The sequence below is a fragment of the Pangasianodon hypophthalmus genome, chromosome 27 (assembly GCF_027358585.1).
Source record: "Pangasianodon hypophthalmus isolate fPanHyp1 chromosome 27, fPanHyp1.pri, whole genome shotgun sequence".
NCBI classification, from domain to species: Eukaryota; Metazoa; Chordata; class Actinopteri; order Siluriformes; family Pangasiidae; genus Pangasianodon; species Pangasianodon hypophthalmus.
The window spans coordinates 15508979-15524477 of NC_069736.1; the positions used below are offsets into that span (position 1 = coordinate 15508979).

At 39.5% G+C, this 15499-nt stretch overlaps 1 protein-coding gene across 1 annotated transcript; it reads left to right on the plus strand.

Annotated features, from left to right (window-relative positions):
- The first annotated feature begins 898 nt into the window (after nt 1-898).
- On the plus strand, nt 899-4927 carry fzd9a (frizzled class receptor 9a). Its single transcript, XM_026922029.3, has one exon. It carries the CDS (start codon nt 1519-1521, stop codon nt 3283-3285), a length of 1767 nt encoding a protein of 588 aa, XP_026777830.1. The 5' UTR covers nt 899-1518; the 3' UTR covers nt 3286-4927.
- Nucleotides 4928-15499: the final 10572 nt, after the last annotated feature.

The window sequence follows — 15499 nt, forward strand, 5'->3', positions numbered from 1 at the left end:
CAAATTTAATCTTTAACTGATGTTGAGCAATAATAAGACCTAATACCTCTCACTATATTCTATCTCTCTGTACTCTATTCAGCTCTCTGTTAGAAGCTAATTTGTATTTGAGTTATTATCATGCTAGCTAACATTACAGAGATTAGGAATTAAGCTGTTTTTCATTAGCTGCAGGTAATATTTTCCATGTTCCATCATGTTCAGAAATAAATGTACTTAAATAAATGTACTTTTTCCTTGTGGCTATCTTTTGTACCATTAGTATGTATGTTTTACCTGGTAAGCTTCATGTGGTGTAGTTTTAATTAGCTTTTAGGGTAAAGCTTTAAAGTGATATCAGTGGCATTAAGATTATACTATATTAATGTTATCAGGTGAAAGACATACTAAATATACAAAAGATGTGTCCTTGATGGTACCACATCTATCCATTTTGGTACCTTTTTTTTAATGAGAGTGAAGGAAAAATTTGCCAGAAAACATTAGCTAAAGCTAACTAACAACAGCTTCATCTCTCAACTGTTAGCTAACATGCTAACTCTGACTATTGTTGCTTCCTCGGTGAAGAGACACTAATTTACCATCAGTAATTAAACTGAGAAGCACAAGAAACTTTCATGTACTTTTACTTTCATTCCTTAAGTAACTTTAAGAAATTTATAGGTTACTTTTCAGTTTTAACTTGAGTGAAGAAGCTGGACTTCATAGCTGTATTATAGTTCTTGCCTGGAGGATATCAGTTCGTGGTATTAATCCTATTCATTGACATAAATCGAGTGTTGTGAATGGATTATCATGAGGTTTAATATACTGTAGATGCTGTTGTTAAACAAGGCGCCATGTTTATTTTCCTTAACTTTATCTTTGCATATTAATTCAAACACGCCTGGAGTGTAATGCACTCATTTACTTCTTAACAAACTAGTACTGTTACTCATTGTGTATTCATTCCACTGACACACACACACACACAGCTCTATTTACTCTGGAATATTATTGGCCATATAAATGGATTCTCTCTCAGGGCGATTGTAAGCATGCGGTATTTTGGCTGAGCGCCGCAGGCGAGGAGGAGTCTGTCGCTCCCGCCCAGCTCGCCAGGACACAGCGAGAGAGAAAAAGGCAAAGTTCAGTCTGAGAGAGCGCTCCGCTGAGAGAAGGTTGCTGCACTCCGCTTTATCTATCCTGCGACCGCACGAGACGAGACGAGACGCGCGCGCATTTATGGTCTGGAACGGAAATACGCGTGACAGGGAAAAAGTTTAACGCGCGCGCGCGCTTTACTTTCAGTTTGACGGCCCACGCGCGGGATGTTGGTCGGAGAACTGTTTTGGATCAAGAGTGAAGTATTTCACCGAGGAATGTTATTTGCAAAGATAAGACCACAAATAGTACACGCATATTTTGCATTCAGATTTATTTCCTAATATGCCTGGATTAAAACAAATTCTCATTCCTGTTGAATATTTATGACATGGAGAACTTTATGAACTTTATGAACTTGTTTGCCTGCTAGTGATGTATTGTGAGATTTTTAAAATCTGTGCCATTACCATGGTATGTCATGTGATGGTTGTGGTACTTCTGTGCCAACTAGTGACTGCCGCGTTCTCGCTGGAGATCGGGGGTTACGATGGTGAGTGGGGCAGACCGGCAAAATGCGAGCCGATCACCATTCCCATGTGCCAAGGAATCGGCTACAACATGACACGGATGCCCAACTTCATGAAATATGATAGTCAAGAGGAAGCAAGTATAAAAATCAGCGAATTTGCTCCTCTGGTGGAATACGGCTGTGATGTGCACCTCCGCTTTTTCCTGTGTTCCCTTTATGTGCCCATGTGCACAGACAAAGTGTCCAACACTATCCCAGCATGCCGGCCTATGTGCGAGCAAGCAAGGCAGAAATGCTCTCCTATTATGGAGAAATTCAGTTTCAGCTGGCCGGATTCATTGGACTGTTCAAAGCTGCCAACCAATAATGACCCTAATTCACTGTGCATTGAGGCTCCAGAGAATGACACGGTGCCTGAGACTAGGAAAGGGGAGGGCATGCTGCCTGTGCCTGCCAGACCCAGGCAGTCCGGCAGCGGACATGGACAATCATCTGGGACTTGTGAGAACCAGGAGAAGTTCCAGTATGTGGAGAGGAGCAAATCATGTGCACCACGATGCACCCCCACTGTGGATGTGTTCTGGTCCAGGCAAGACAAGGACTTTGCTTTCATCTGGATGGTCGTGTGGTCTACTCTTTGCTTTGTCTCAACTGCATTCACAGTCCTCACCTTCCTCCTGGACCCACAGCGCTTCCAGTACCCTGAGAGGCCTATTATCTTCCTCTCCATGTGCTACAATGTCTACTCTGTGGCTTTCATCATCCGCTCTGTGGCAGGAGCTGAAAACATTGCCTGCGACCGGGAAAATGGGCAGCTTTATGTCATACAAGAGGGATTAGAGAGCACAGGCTGTACCATAGTCTTCCTCATTCTGTATTACTTTGGCATGGCCAGTTCTATCTGGTGGGTCATTCTCACACTTACGTGGTTCCTTGCAGCTGGCAGGAAATGGGGGCATGAAGCCATCGAGGCTCACAGCAGCTACTTCCACATGATCGCCTGGGGCATCCCGGCTTTGAAGACCATAATCATTCTCACCATGCGCAAAGTGGCAGGTGACGAGTTGACTGGACTGTGCTACGTCGGTAGTATGGACACCAATGCTTTAACTGGGTTTGTTCTCATCCCTCTCTCCTGCTATCTGATCATCGGCACCTCTTTTGTCCTCACCGGGTTTGTTGCGCTGTTCCACATCCGAAAGATCATGAAAACCGAGGGCACCAACACAGAAAAGCTGGAAAAGCTCATGTTTAAGATTGGGATCTTTTCTGTCCTTTACACTGTCCCCGCCACTTGTGTGATAATCTGCTACTTCTATGAGAGACTCAACATGGACTACTGGAAGTTTCGCGCTCTGGAGAACAAGTGCGTCTCTTTTCCTGGACGAAGGGTTGAGGACTGCTCTCTGGAGTCTTCCGTGCCCACCGTAGCCGTGTTCATGCTGAAGATATTCATGTCCTTAGTGGTTGGCATTACCAGCGGAGTCTGGGTATGGAGCTCAAAGACTCTCCAGACTTGGCAAGGCTTGTGCACCAGGAAGTTGTCGATGAGGGCAACGCACAAGCCCTGTCCTACCATCAACTGCAGCAGCTCCCACTGTCATTACAAAGCCACTGCATTCCATGCAAACAAAACTGATTTGTGCACAGACAGTCCCACGAGGGTTTGACAAAATTTGGTGGCAGTTTGGATGTAATTTGACATAATATGAACAAAATAGACATTTTTAAATGCCTACCCTTGTCAGCGAAAGCATTTAAAAGCTTCAGCCAGAGGAGAAACAATAAAGGCAAAGACTGTAACAGGTCATGCTGTGTTGATGGCATGGTTCTGTGGTGCAACTGAAATGTAAATACAGACATTAATAAGTTCAAGCTGAAATGTTTATTTATTATGGCTATTTAAGTATTGCTTGTCACTGAATGCACTATACTGTACATACAAACAGATGCTCTGAATAGTGGGGTGTAAGAATTTGGAAATATTGTATATTTAAATATATTTTGGATGAAAGAATAATAAAAATTATATATATATTTTTGCACTGACTTTAATTACATTCATTGACCCACATTTTTATGAAAAACATGGCATGGAGCATATTTGTGAATGATTTCCACATTATGCTGTTATGTCAGTAACAGATTGGAAATGAGTTCTGAATGTTTTCTCAAATGTCCTCTTTAGTTAGCACTTTTTGAGGAAATGGATTTTGTCACACAAGAAATATGGAGAGTGCTTGTAGAGCAAAAGCATTCTGAAACAGTGGATCATATTTCTCATAAGTCTGGTGAAATTTAGCTTCTGAAAAGTCTTAATGATAAAGTGGACTGCAATCGAATAGTGTAGAGTTGTGAGTTTAATGCTACTTTTTTTATTAGCATAATTTTCATTTAATACCCATCGTAAGACTGTTGTTCATACCGTTGGTCATGTAACACTTCAGAAATTGCATTTAAAATTAGTAATAATAATGCAGTCAGATTTGTTTGAAAATGTTCTGCTTATTTTGTATCCATCTCGACGCTACAGTCACACTTTCCTAAGTGACATGAGCTGTTATTGCAGGGTCTTTATTTTATTTCCGTATGTGTTCCACAAGACTTCTGTCAGCTGATCACAGTCTTGGCTACTATGGGACTGAAGAGAGATGTGAGATCAGAGTAGTTCTGGCCAGGGCTCTGGTCACGTTTACCGATGTGCTTGTACTTGTGTTTTTTGTGTGTGGTTTTTTTGTTTCTAACCTCTGCTTGTCCTCAAGGGCAGCTGTGACTTCACATGCTTTTTTGATGTGTTTATGAAGTGCATCTGGATTCACTGCAGAGTAATAGAGAGCAGGGTAGATTTTTAGGAATATATGTATATTTTCAGAGCTTTATATTCTCAGACTAGTGAAATCTGTATACATGTTAAAAGGCAGCTTTCAAAGCCAACACCATTAGTCATATTTTGCAGAGTTTTCAGATGGAAGCTAATCCCAGGTCTAGAGTAAATAGGATTTGCAGAGGCGAATCTCCCTGTCCAAATTAAGGATTAATATGTGTCCATAAAACTGTCCTGCTACAGTATGTACTTATGAGATTTTTATCAGAACTGTAAATATTTATTTTAACCAGTTTTATTATGCATTCTCTTAGCAGCTCCATATCTAAATGTACCGACGTTGTCCTCAACATGGCAGCGCTTGGGCTTTGGATTTCAAGCATGCTACATTTGGCCAAAAAAATTTGTTTGTCTTAGTGACTGTAGCTGTTATTATGTGGTGCATTAACAACATATACCAGTTGCTATAAATTAAAATTATTTCTTGACTTTTTTGCACCATCACTTCTTTGTATCATCACATGCTAATTTGTAGCTTTACAAGGTTAGACATGCTAGCTCCTATGTAATTATTTTAGTAAGATCTTTAGTTATATTACTAATAAACCCCCACAACAACTTGTTCTTTTGTACACTTAAAGGTGCAGTAAGTAATATTTTTGTAGTTTTGTAACATTACTGGCTCGAAGATAAACAAATTGCTTTTATATGTCCTGTCCAAAACCCTGAAATGTCCCCTACCTAAAACACCGGGTTTCTTGAGGGTTATTGGGATAGGTTTTAACTTCCTAACGGGCTTTAATTGGAATATGTAAGCATTCATTCACCCAGAATTAACCAATTTATATCAACCACTGGTTCTAATTATTGAGCACTTTGTCATTTAAGTCAACATTGGAATAATTTATTACTTCTCAAACATGAAAGTAAAGTAACTGTTGGACAATTACTTCTCCATCCATAACACTTTGTTAGCAAAAATTAGAAATGAACTCAAACTCTCTTTCCTCAGTCAGTCTCAAACGTATCTCATTCCTAAACCCAAACAAAGAGATATTTGTCATGCAGATTGTCATGTAGATTTGACCAACACGGACGGTTTTAGGTTGAAGTGTTGGTGCGACACTGCAGCGTTTGTGCTGCAAGAGCGCTCAGTTTATACAGCAACAGCTTTCATTATTCGGCCCATCAAGAACCCTGAGCATAAAGGCCCCATTGTACACCTTGATGTTTAACGTTCTGAATGCAATTTTAAGCAAAGCATTGCTCAAAGAAGCCCATTTCCAACCATTCAAGCCCATTATAAAGTGAATGTTAATGGCCTTGTAAGTGAGCTTGAGAACGGGACAAGATAGAACAGTTTTGTAATTGTCCCGTAACTAAGAGAAGCCATGTGTATGTTTAACAAGAGGATCATTAAAGCACCAGGGACTTTCCCCTCCTCTTTTAAAGAAAGCCAGAGGAATTGAGCAAAGGAAGAAAGGAATAGTGCTCATTACCCGTTACCCCACGGGTAGGATCCCTTTCCCTGGGTGTTTGAAGTGTAAATAAGGGGCCATACTGAAAGCACACTGAGTAGCGGTTGCCACCCAAAAGGTTTTTTTTTAATCTGTTACCTTATTTAAAGCTGTGAGCATTATTCACATCCACTAACTTTCACTTGGGGTCACACATGCACACTTAAACACAGTATTTGTTTTTTGATAAATAGTAGACATTGGAATTGAGTCATGTCGGTGTATTTGCAAACCTAGTAATGTGTAACATTCTATAATATTTCAGGTTTTTTTATGCAACAGGTGTTTTTGGCTGGCGTGTACCAAAGAACTTTCTCAACATATACATAGCTTAACTTTTTCAGTCATTCAAACCAGCCCATCTATTAAATGCTCTCAGGGGTTTGTTGGATGATTAATCGTTCTGGCTTTCTATAGCGGTTCTACTTCTGAAATGGAAACTGTCAGTTGCATGGTTCTGCAGAGAACATAAGGTTACCACCAGGAGAACAAGCTGAGAAACCCTTTTTTCTAAATAGGATGACAACATTTGCTTATATTCATGACAGAAGCACCATTACTAAAGTGAACCTTTGGATTTAGACCAATGACCTTATTAAGACCAGAAGCCATAATGCATACAGATGACTGGAAGTTGGATGGTACTGTCGCCATTACTCTCCAGTGGTACCTCTTGGTAACTTAGGAAATTTTTCTCTAGGATGAAGCCAGTGAAAAATCACTTATTGGACTTGCCCCTAAAAATTATGATGGCCTTCATGAGTGCCAATTGTCTCCTTTTGTCACATCCAAAGAAAGCAAGTTGAATTCAGTGAATAATTTATCCAGTCGATGAGTATCTACTCACCTGGAATTCAAGGCTGCACCATTCAGAAAAAGAAACATATTTAAACTTCATACTATAAGTATATTAGCATTGGAAATCACCCAACTGTCCAGATTAGTTTCTGGAGCATGTGTGCCAGGAAACACATTTTGTATTTTTATAGTGTTTTCTTGAAATTGGGCCTCAGCTTCTCTTGCCTGACTTGTTTAGTTGTGACAGTCAAGAGCAGGCCCACTGTCTGGTTCAGGCAATCCTCAAACCTCCAGACAGTTCAACCTGACAAAAGGGCCTTTGCTGGGCTTTGGCTCAGGGATAGGCAGCACAGAGACGGCTTTGTGCTGTGGTTGTACGTCGGAGACACACCGTGTCTTGTTGCTCGCCAAACTGTCAGGTCTCTCTGGTCTGCGCAAGCCATCCTTTTTAATCAGGTTGTTTCTTCACGGCTGTCATGTCGAATAGGAATCATACCAATGCTAAGGAAAACCCATGAATCCTGTACAGAACATCAAGAAAGAATCTTCAGTTTTGGTAAATTTTTTTCAGCTCAGCCAAAAAACACATATATTGAAGGCTATCTGTTTTCTGCTGAGGCCTGGCAGAGTACAACATACACCTCCTATAACAGTCAGTCCATGGGAAAGGAAAATAGCCTCATTAGAAAGATTAGCGATAGCCTACTGGGTTTTTATATCAAAATCTGTTTACTGCTTAAACACTTGGCTTGTAAAACTGGCCGTCCCATGGCGGCCATATCAAGGTTCCTGTTATTAGTGAGATGAGACGCTCAAGGCTAGTAAAGCGCAATGCCCCCAGCTGAGCCATGTGCTGCTAGTTAGTCCCCCTCACGCTAGCCATGCTCGCGGCCCGTTCTTCTGGCATCCAACTTCCCTTGCTCAGGCTTGGCTGGCGTCACCTTGCTTGGCTTATGACTCACGCATGTCGGTTGATCATGCTAACGGTGTCTCGGATAACATTCCTTGCAGACTGTTGGCTCGTGTGAGGAAGCTCATAAAGGTAATTAAGGTGTCTCAAAATGAGCAGGCCGGTCAGTTTAATGGTAGCCGAGAGGACTGTGAAGGCTTGTTCTCTTGGCGTCAAACTGTAATTACATTTTCCATGGTCATTTAGCGTCTAGGGGTGTTAATAATTAGCCTTGAGAGGATGTTAGAATTTAACTTGTCATGAATTGTATTCACACAATATGTTTTAAGTCCCCTATAACTCTGTTATGGTACCAAAAAAAACTTGGTACTTGTTTATTTAGGAGAGAGCAAAAGATCATTGTGGAAATTTTGTCATGCTAAGTTTAAGGCCTGAAATAAGCATGCCTCTTGAGTGTTTGTTCCAAGAGCCATAAAGCTCAAAGCCATATGGCTTGGGGCCTCCTGTCACAGTGGGTTCATAGCACCTCAAGTCAACTTTTAATGAAATGTGAAGTAGACTCTGGACATTGGTGAATTGTTTGTGGCCCTGGATTTGGAATGTCTGGAGATCAGTTTTGTGCTGTATCTTACAGAATAGTCACAGGTTCAGTTCAGTGGACCTGGTCTGAGATCAGGAAGAATCCAAGATCCATGGAGTGAGCTACCATGACTCAGATCGGACGATTTTCACTGGCAATTTCCTTTCTTTCTCATCCATTGTTCCTGCACTTGTTTGCATGACCTTTCCTCTCAGTGGAGTGTTTTTTAGCTCTTGCTGTCAACCCAAGGACACAACCCAGGACTTCACCCAGACCCTGCACTTTCTCGGCAGCTGCGGCTGCTGATTCATCTGTCTCTGAAACAAGCCAGTTGAAAAAATGGCCTCTCACTCATGCTGAAAGTATGACGTCCGGTAAATGATTGGTGAATGTGCTCCTGTTCTTTTATTAGTTTGGTCCTTCCGTTGAGTTATAATCCACCATAATGTATTTTGACCTAAGCTTAACACAATGGCTGGAAGTTCTCCAAAGATTCTTCAAAGATTCTTACCCCTTATGTTGATCTTGGGTCAAAATGACCCGTTGTAAGGAAAAAGTGCTAAAAATGATTTGTAGATCATGAATTTTTATGTGCTTGTCTCAGTTTCTCCAAGAAAAAATTAATAAAAATAAATTATATATACATTTGAGATTAGCATCCGAACACTGCGACCTGAGGGTAAAAATGGGGATTAAAAAGTGGTAAAAAATGACTGAGGTTTGAAAAATCTTATTAAATGTTACTCACTCATACACCTGCCATCAGGAGCATCTCCAAGCCTGTGAGGCGTTTTGTGTCACTATAAATATTCTTTATACTGCTAATAATGCAAGCATATTTTGGGCATTTGTCTACAAATAAAAATAACATTGGCACAGTGGGTAGCATTACCACCTTACAACTCCAGAGTTTGTGGTATGAGCATGAGCCCAGGTTTGTGTGCATGTTCTCCCTGTGGCCATGCTGCTTTCCTCCCACTTAGCAAAATCATGCCAGTAGCTGGATTGGCTTTGTGAATGAGTGTGTGTGTATGGTGCCCTGTGATGGACTGAAATCCCATCCAGGGTGTATTTCCACACCACATCCAGTGTTCCCAGGACTCTGACAGGGATCAAGTGGTTGGTTGAATTAAGGAATGAATTATATTGTATGTCTATAAAATATTATATAAAAAAGTGATGTGCTGGGTCAACAGGATGTCACTTGTTAAGTAGTAAACAGAACATGAAGCCTTAACCTTACAAATTACAATTGCCCTTCAAATTTGACAGACTTTAGCAGACTCTCTCTGTCCAGACTGAATAGACAATTAAGGAAGCATTCCCAAACAGATGAAGGAGTCAGAGACACTTAAAAATCCTTGGCTAGGGAGAGTGCCAAGTGCTGTGAAGTCCCTAGTGCTGCTGGCTGACATCAACACATTCCCTTACCTTCCCATCTGTACCACATTTCCAAAAAGATGAGCTGCAGTTCACTCAAAGTTCTCCATAGACAGCCATAAAAAATGGGTTTTCTGGGCCCTAAGTGACATACTACTTGTGGAAAATGTATTTTAAAAACTACTGTATACCATATATTTAAAAAACAAACATGTTACATTTGTATGAGTGGCCCCTGGTGGTTGGGGGTCTTATAGTGCTTATAGCTAGCAACGGTCCTGGTATTAGGTTGTGTGAGTGGTTTTCCTCATCTCGGTTATGATTAATCTTTACATAACACTTTCATCCAAAAGATGTTTGTGCTCCGCTTGGTGCCAGAACAACAGCAGTGTAGGACATAAACTGGCTGTTACTCAGATATGTGGGAGTGCAGCAAGTGGGAGTGGAAGACGGAAGGCGATGATGATGGTGGTGATAGAACTCACTCTCACAGGTGTCAGGCTCCAGGCTGACCTGCTCCAACAGGATGTGGTTTTCCAGCTCGCGCTGCACCACGCTGCAGGAACACTGCTGACTAACTGGGAAAAGTGGAACTGTGGGGAAGAAGAAAGCCAGGTTGGAGTAGCGAGAACAACACTGTGTGTGTGTGTGTGTGTGTTTGGCTGAATCAAGCACACATGGCTATAATCTCAGCACACCGCATCAGCGAGATCTCCGGGTGTAGTGTGCGATTACTGTTATTATATCTGAGCCATTTCCCAGCAGATTCTTAGCGAGCACCAAAGGGAATATTACGCTTGGATGAGAAAATCAGTGAAGTCCAATTAGACAAATGTGCATGTACTGAATAGGGGGTTCAGAACAATTTAACTCTGTTCTTAGACATATATATATATACAGGTGTATGTTGTAACTAAATGCTTGTGAGCAAGCTGAAGTGAAAATCCATGTAGTTATATGCTGAAAATGCAAAATAATTGCCTAGCAGTTGGTACCAGAAAAACAGTACAAGAGTTGGACTAGTCAGACTCTGACGTGGTGGAGCTCAGTTACGTATGGTAAAATGCAACAACAAAACCCAAAACACTACAGCAACATCAGAAACATGACAGCAAAACCAAACACACAACAGCAAATTCAGAAACAGCACAACAAAACCAAAAACTCAACAGGAACTTAACAAACACAACAAAACCAAAAACAGCAGCTTCAGAAACAAAACAAAACCAAAAACACAACAGAAAATTTGGAAACATAACAGCAAATTTGGAAACATAACAAAAAAACAAAAATGCAACAACAACTTCAGCAGCACAACAAAACCAAAAATACAACAGCAATTTTGGAAACATAACAGCATTAACACAAAACAGAAAAGGCAGGTCCTTGAACATAACTTGCTTGTTGCTGATTGGCTACAGTGTGTCAGTCTGAGAGATACCAGACACCAGATACCCTAAAGGATGCACTATTATTTAGAATGATTAGAATTATTATTTGAGGTAATGCTCATTTGCCTTTGCATTAAAATTTTATTTTATTTTATTTATTTATTTATTTATTTTTTTCACTGACAGGTCACCATAATTACATAAAATGGAGCAGAAAAATAAATGTAATATTAAATACAAAAGACAAATAAATACAAGACAGTATAATAGTGCAATGTTGATTACATGAAGTGGAAGTCAGAGTAGACAGCTATGAATTTGCAGTTTGCAAAATTTAGATTACCAATATTTTGACCTCTTTGCTCCCTCTTCAGCTCTTCTTATATTATCCACAGCATATATAATGTGAAACTGTGCTCCTTTTGATTATTCAGAGACACAAAATCCTTGTCTGATTAAATAGGTTTCTCACAGACAAAGATTACAACAACTAATCATGGCAAGTCTGGCCTTCATCCAAAGATTATGCCAATGTTAATATTTCTTTTATACAGACAAATGCAACTTTAGTGTCCCTTGAAGAGGACTGAAATTGTGCATGTCAGGATAGTGTGGAAATGGATGTGGGCGTCAAAAAAAAAAACACTGCAGCATTCCATAAAAGGTTAGGAGCAGCAAGAGAGCTGCATCACTTTGCAAATATCTGCTGGAAATAACTTCACTGCCGTGAGCTTCACTCAGGACTGTCCACTCTGAGCCTGCTGTTTTGGTTTGTAGTAAAAATGAACAGCGTGTATATTCATAAAAGGGTGTGATGGTACGATGGTATGAAATAGTGGTTCTTTTAACCTTATCATTGTCTTTTATAATTGATGGTCTATTATGTAATATGTTACTTTCCTTACTGACATAGAAATGTTTTTTTTTTTTTTTTAGTACAATTCAAAATTTGGTGGAAAAATAACGTTTTTACATATAAACCTTGGTTTCACTGATACAGTAATGCAGGAGACATCAAATTAACATCTAATACAAAGTTTGTATTGGAAAAAAAAATACAGTGCCTAAGATTTTTTCATGATATCAACTGTCATTGCTTGTGTTTTGGGGTTAATCGTGTATTATGGGTACATACAGGATTAGCATTTGAAAAGGGGAAAGAAAAACACTTGACACCCTCCGATGCCAAATGGACACTTAGTGACAAATAAGACGTAAAACCAGCTAACAAAAAATGTAAAACCAGCTAACCTGGAAAAAATATGATAAAAATCCATTGTTCAGTGAAAAATTTAATTTATTATTAATAATATTTGCAATAAACAAGTCTTCTGCCACACAGGTTTTGGTTGATAAGCAACAGAACAGACAAAGTTTAGGGTATCCTATGGATAGTACTTCTGGCAAAAAGTATTTTTAGATTGCCAGGAAGAAAATGTGAGTGTAGTGCATGAAATCAGTGTATATTTGGAATAGTCAGTGGCAAAATAAAAAATTGTACTGGAAGACAGGAAAAAAAGGTGTTGAGCAGGTGAATATGATCCCTGTTTAGAAATATGAAGTTGTAAGAATATACCATGATACCAGTTATGCAATGTCTCCTAAAAACTTTGCCTGTTTTAATGAGGAAGACTGAGCAAAAGATAAAAAGTGTGATTGGTGCGAAACAAAACAAAACAAAAATATCCTTCATGCTATATTGGAACCGTGAGCCAGCTTGAACAATAGCTCCATCTGTGCAATCCAGAAATAGTGTTGGCTGTTTTTTTTTTTTTTTTTTTGTTAAAATTTTTTTTTTTTTTACCCGAGGTGATTATTGACCATGTGATGAGGTGAAGTGTGTTTGTGTTGCAAGGCTGCTGGCATGCTGAACACCCATACCAGAGCTGTGATATTAATCGCTGGTATGATTGACGGTGGACGCTGGACAGGTTTGAGGTCAAACACCAGGAAGCAAGGACGTGTTCATATTTGCCTTCTCTGACAGTCTTGACATACATGTCCGATCCTGATAGACAAGAATGCTAGTTTCAAAACACATACAGGCATACATAGCGTTAACAGCACATTGTAAAGGAAGGTTCCATATGCTTAAGTGTTTATGAGAAGGGAGCATGTGTGCCAAGGTCTCATGAGAAATCACCCCCCCTCTCAACTGGTCAAGTGGTTTGCTCCGCTAGCCATATTCCCCACAAGTTATGTCAAGGGAAGCTTATGAGTGTACCCAGTGGGCAATAAAACGGGTTGGCGCCAGTGCCCGTGGCCTGCATTTTTCCTGTTAACCCATCTGTCAGCGGGAACGCCTGGACCGGATTAAGAGCACAGGGGGACACGTCTTGTTTGTTTCGCTGTCATTACCCTCCTCTTACACACACACACAGAGATGGACAGCTGCCCTTGCCTTCTAATAGCCAAACTGGCAATCTAAAACAAAAGCAAGGACTTGTACCACTTTTTAACTTTCTACTTGTGTCACTGCAAAAGTGTTCTTCTGTCTCCTCTTATGAAACACTCATCTTGTTAATTTCCATTTTTTTTCTTTCTGTTTGTGTCCTATATTACTTTTGTAATTAAAGGAAAAAACAACATAAAGTGTCTTAATATGGTGTTGGGCCACCACAAACCACCACAACAGCTTCTCTGGAACCATACTGGAGAGATGAATGCCGTTCTTCCAAAAGATTTTTTTCCTCAGTTGGTGTTTTGATGATAGTGATAGAGAGCACTGCCTAATACGTTTCTCCAAAATCTCCCGTAGAACAAAGGCCACCCTCAGAATCTCAAATCTCAGATGATTCAGATCACAAGACCCAAATGTGCACAAAGGTAGTTATACTGCATTTTGCTGCATTTTCTACTTTTATATGAAGTCAAGTCAGATGCTTAGACAGATTTGATGTAAGGGATGAAATATAGTTCCCACAGAATCACTGCAAAGTCAATAAATACAGACTGTAGCTATACCGGGGTATTCAAGTTGGGATACTTTCCCACTGATAGTTTTCTCAGTGCAAATAATTAAACGAAATAAAAAGTGAAAAACTTTGGCTGAGAGCCAAGTAGGGCTGAAAACGTATCCGTAAAACTCCATTTATTAGTTAGAAAATTGCAAGAAAAAGTAAACAAAACTTCTATGCCAAGTGAGCAAAGAAATGTGTGGGGAGAAGTAACTAACATTACTGAATGGTGACAAGTTACCTTTTATATATACCTTTTACCTATTAATGAGACAATTCGTAATGGTTATGTTTTGGTTTGTAATGGCGTCATGTAACCACTTTTAACTCAACAGACAATACATGTGTTTTGGGGGAAAAAGCATTGATTTTGTCGCATTGATCAGTACACTAATAAGACCATAGAGAATAAACAAAAAGGAAAGTCTGTAAAACTCTCCTCTTTTCATCTAATGTCTCTAGCCCTAGCCTCTAGTCCTAAGAGCTGCCTTTAGCTCAATAATTTACATAAATCCATGTGATTGGCTGAAACAAGCCGCAACAGAGTATTTGCTACAGTGGTTCTTGTTTAGAAAACTAGATTCACTGCCAGTTTTTTCATAAGTTTATTGGCTCAGCTACAATACTTTTTCAAGTACTTGGTTCATTCTGCTTAAATACTTTGCTAGGTCTGCATCAGGACTGTGGTCAACCATTACACGACTCCAGGACTTCATAATAAACTATAAACTACACAGTAATACAGTAAACACTAAACTCTACACAACAGACAATTTTTTTAATGTAAACTCTGTTAATAGTCCTGAGCAGCAGTATGAACAATCACAAACCATTTTCTTTTTTCTTTTCATTACTTTTCAGTCCTGTTGTGGTCATTTTATATGAGATATTATAAATGCACTTGTTTTTGTTAGACCCCCATGAGCTCGCCTTCCATCATTGTGGTACACAATGGTACCCAAATGGTAGAAAGTATGATTAAGACCACACATGAACTCTTTTGATTTATATTATCATCAGTTATCATTATCAATCATATTATCATGGATTTTACTGTCATATATAAGCCTATGCAATACTAATCCAGTGATTAGGTCTGTGCATTTTTTAAATGCTGTAATTAGGTTTATGCTTTATGTACAGCACTTTGGTCAATTAAAGTTGTTTTAAATGTGCTTTATAAATAAATTGAAATTGAAATCATCAGCAAATTCATGCACCATTAATTTTTTTATAGATCATTCAACATCCTTTAGATACTGTACTTTTTTTTTTATTCTAACATTTTTAAACAATTTAAGGAAAGAATATTTCTGCCTCTTCTCAAATTCTCCAATGTTTATTCGTCTGAGAGATAAGCTTAGAATCTCAAGCTGGCCAGTGCGATTGTCGTCTCTTGATACGTAAAACAGTGGCTCTGGTAATACTCAGAATAGTTTGATAGTCTGACACACACACACTTTGCTGAGTAAGCTAAAGCTGACCACGCTAACCACAGCACAGCATTCCACTAGACCCATGGGTATT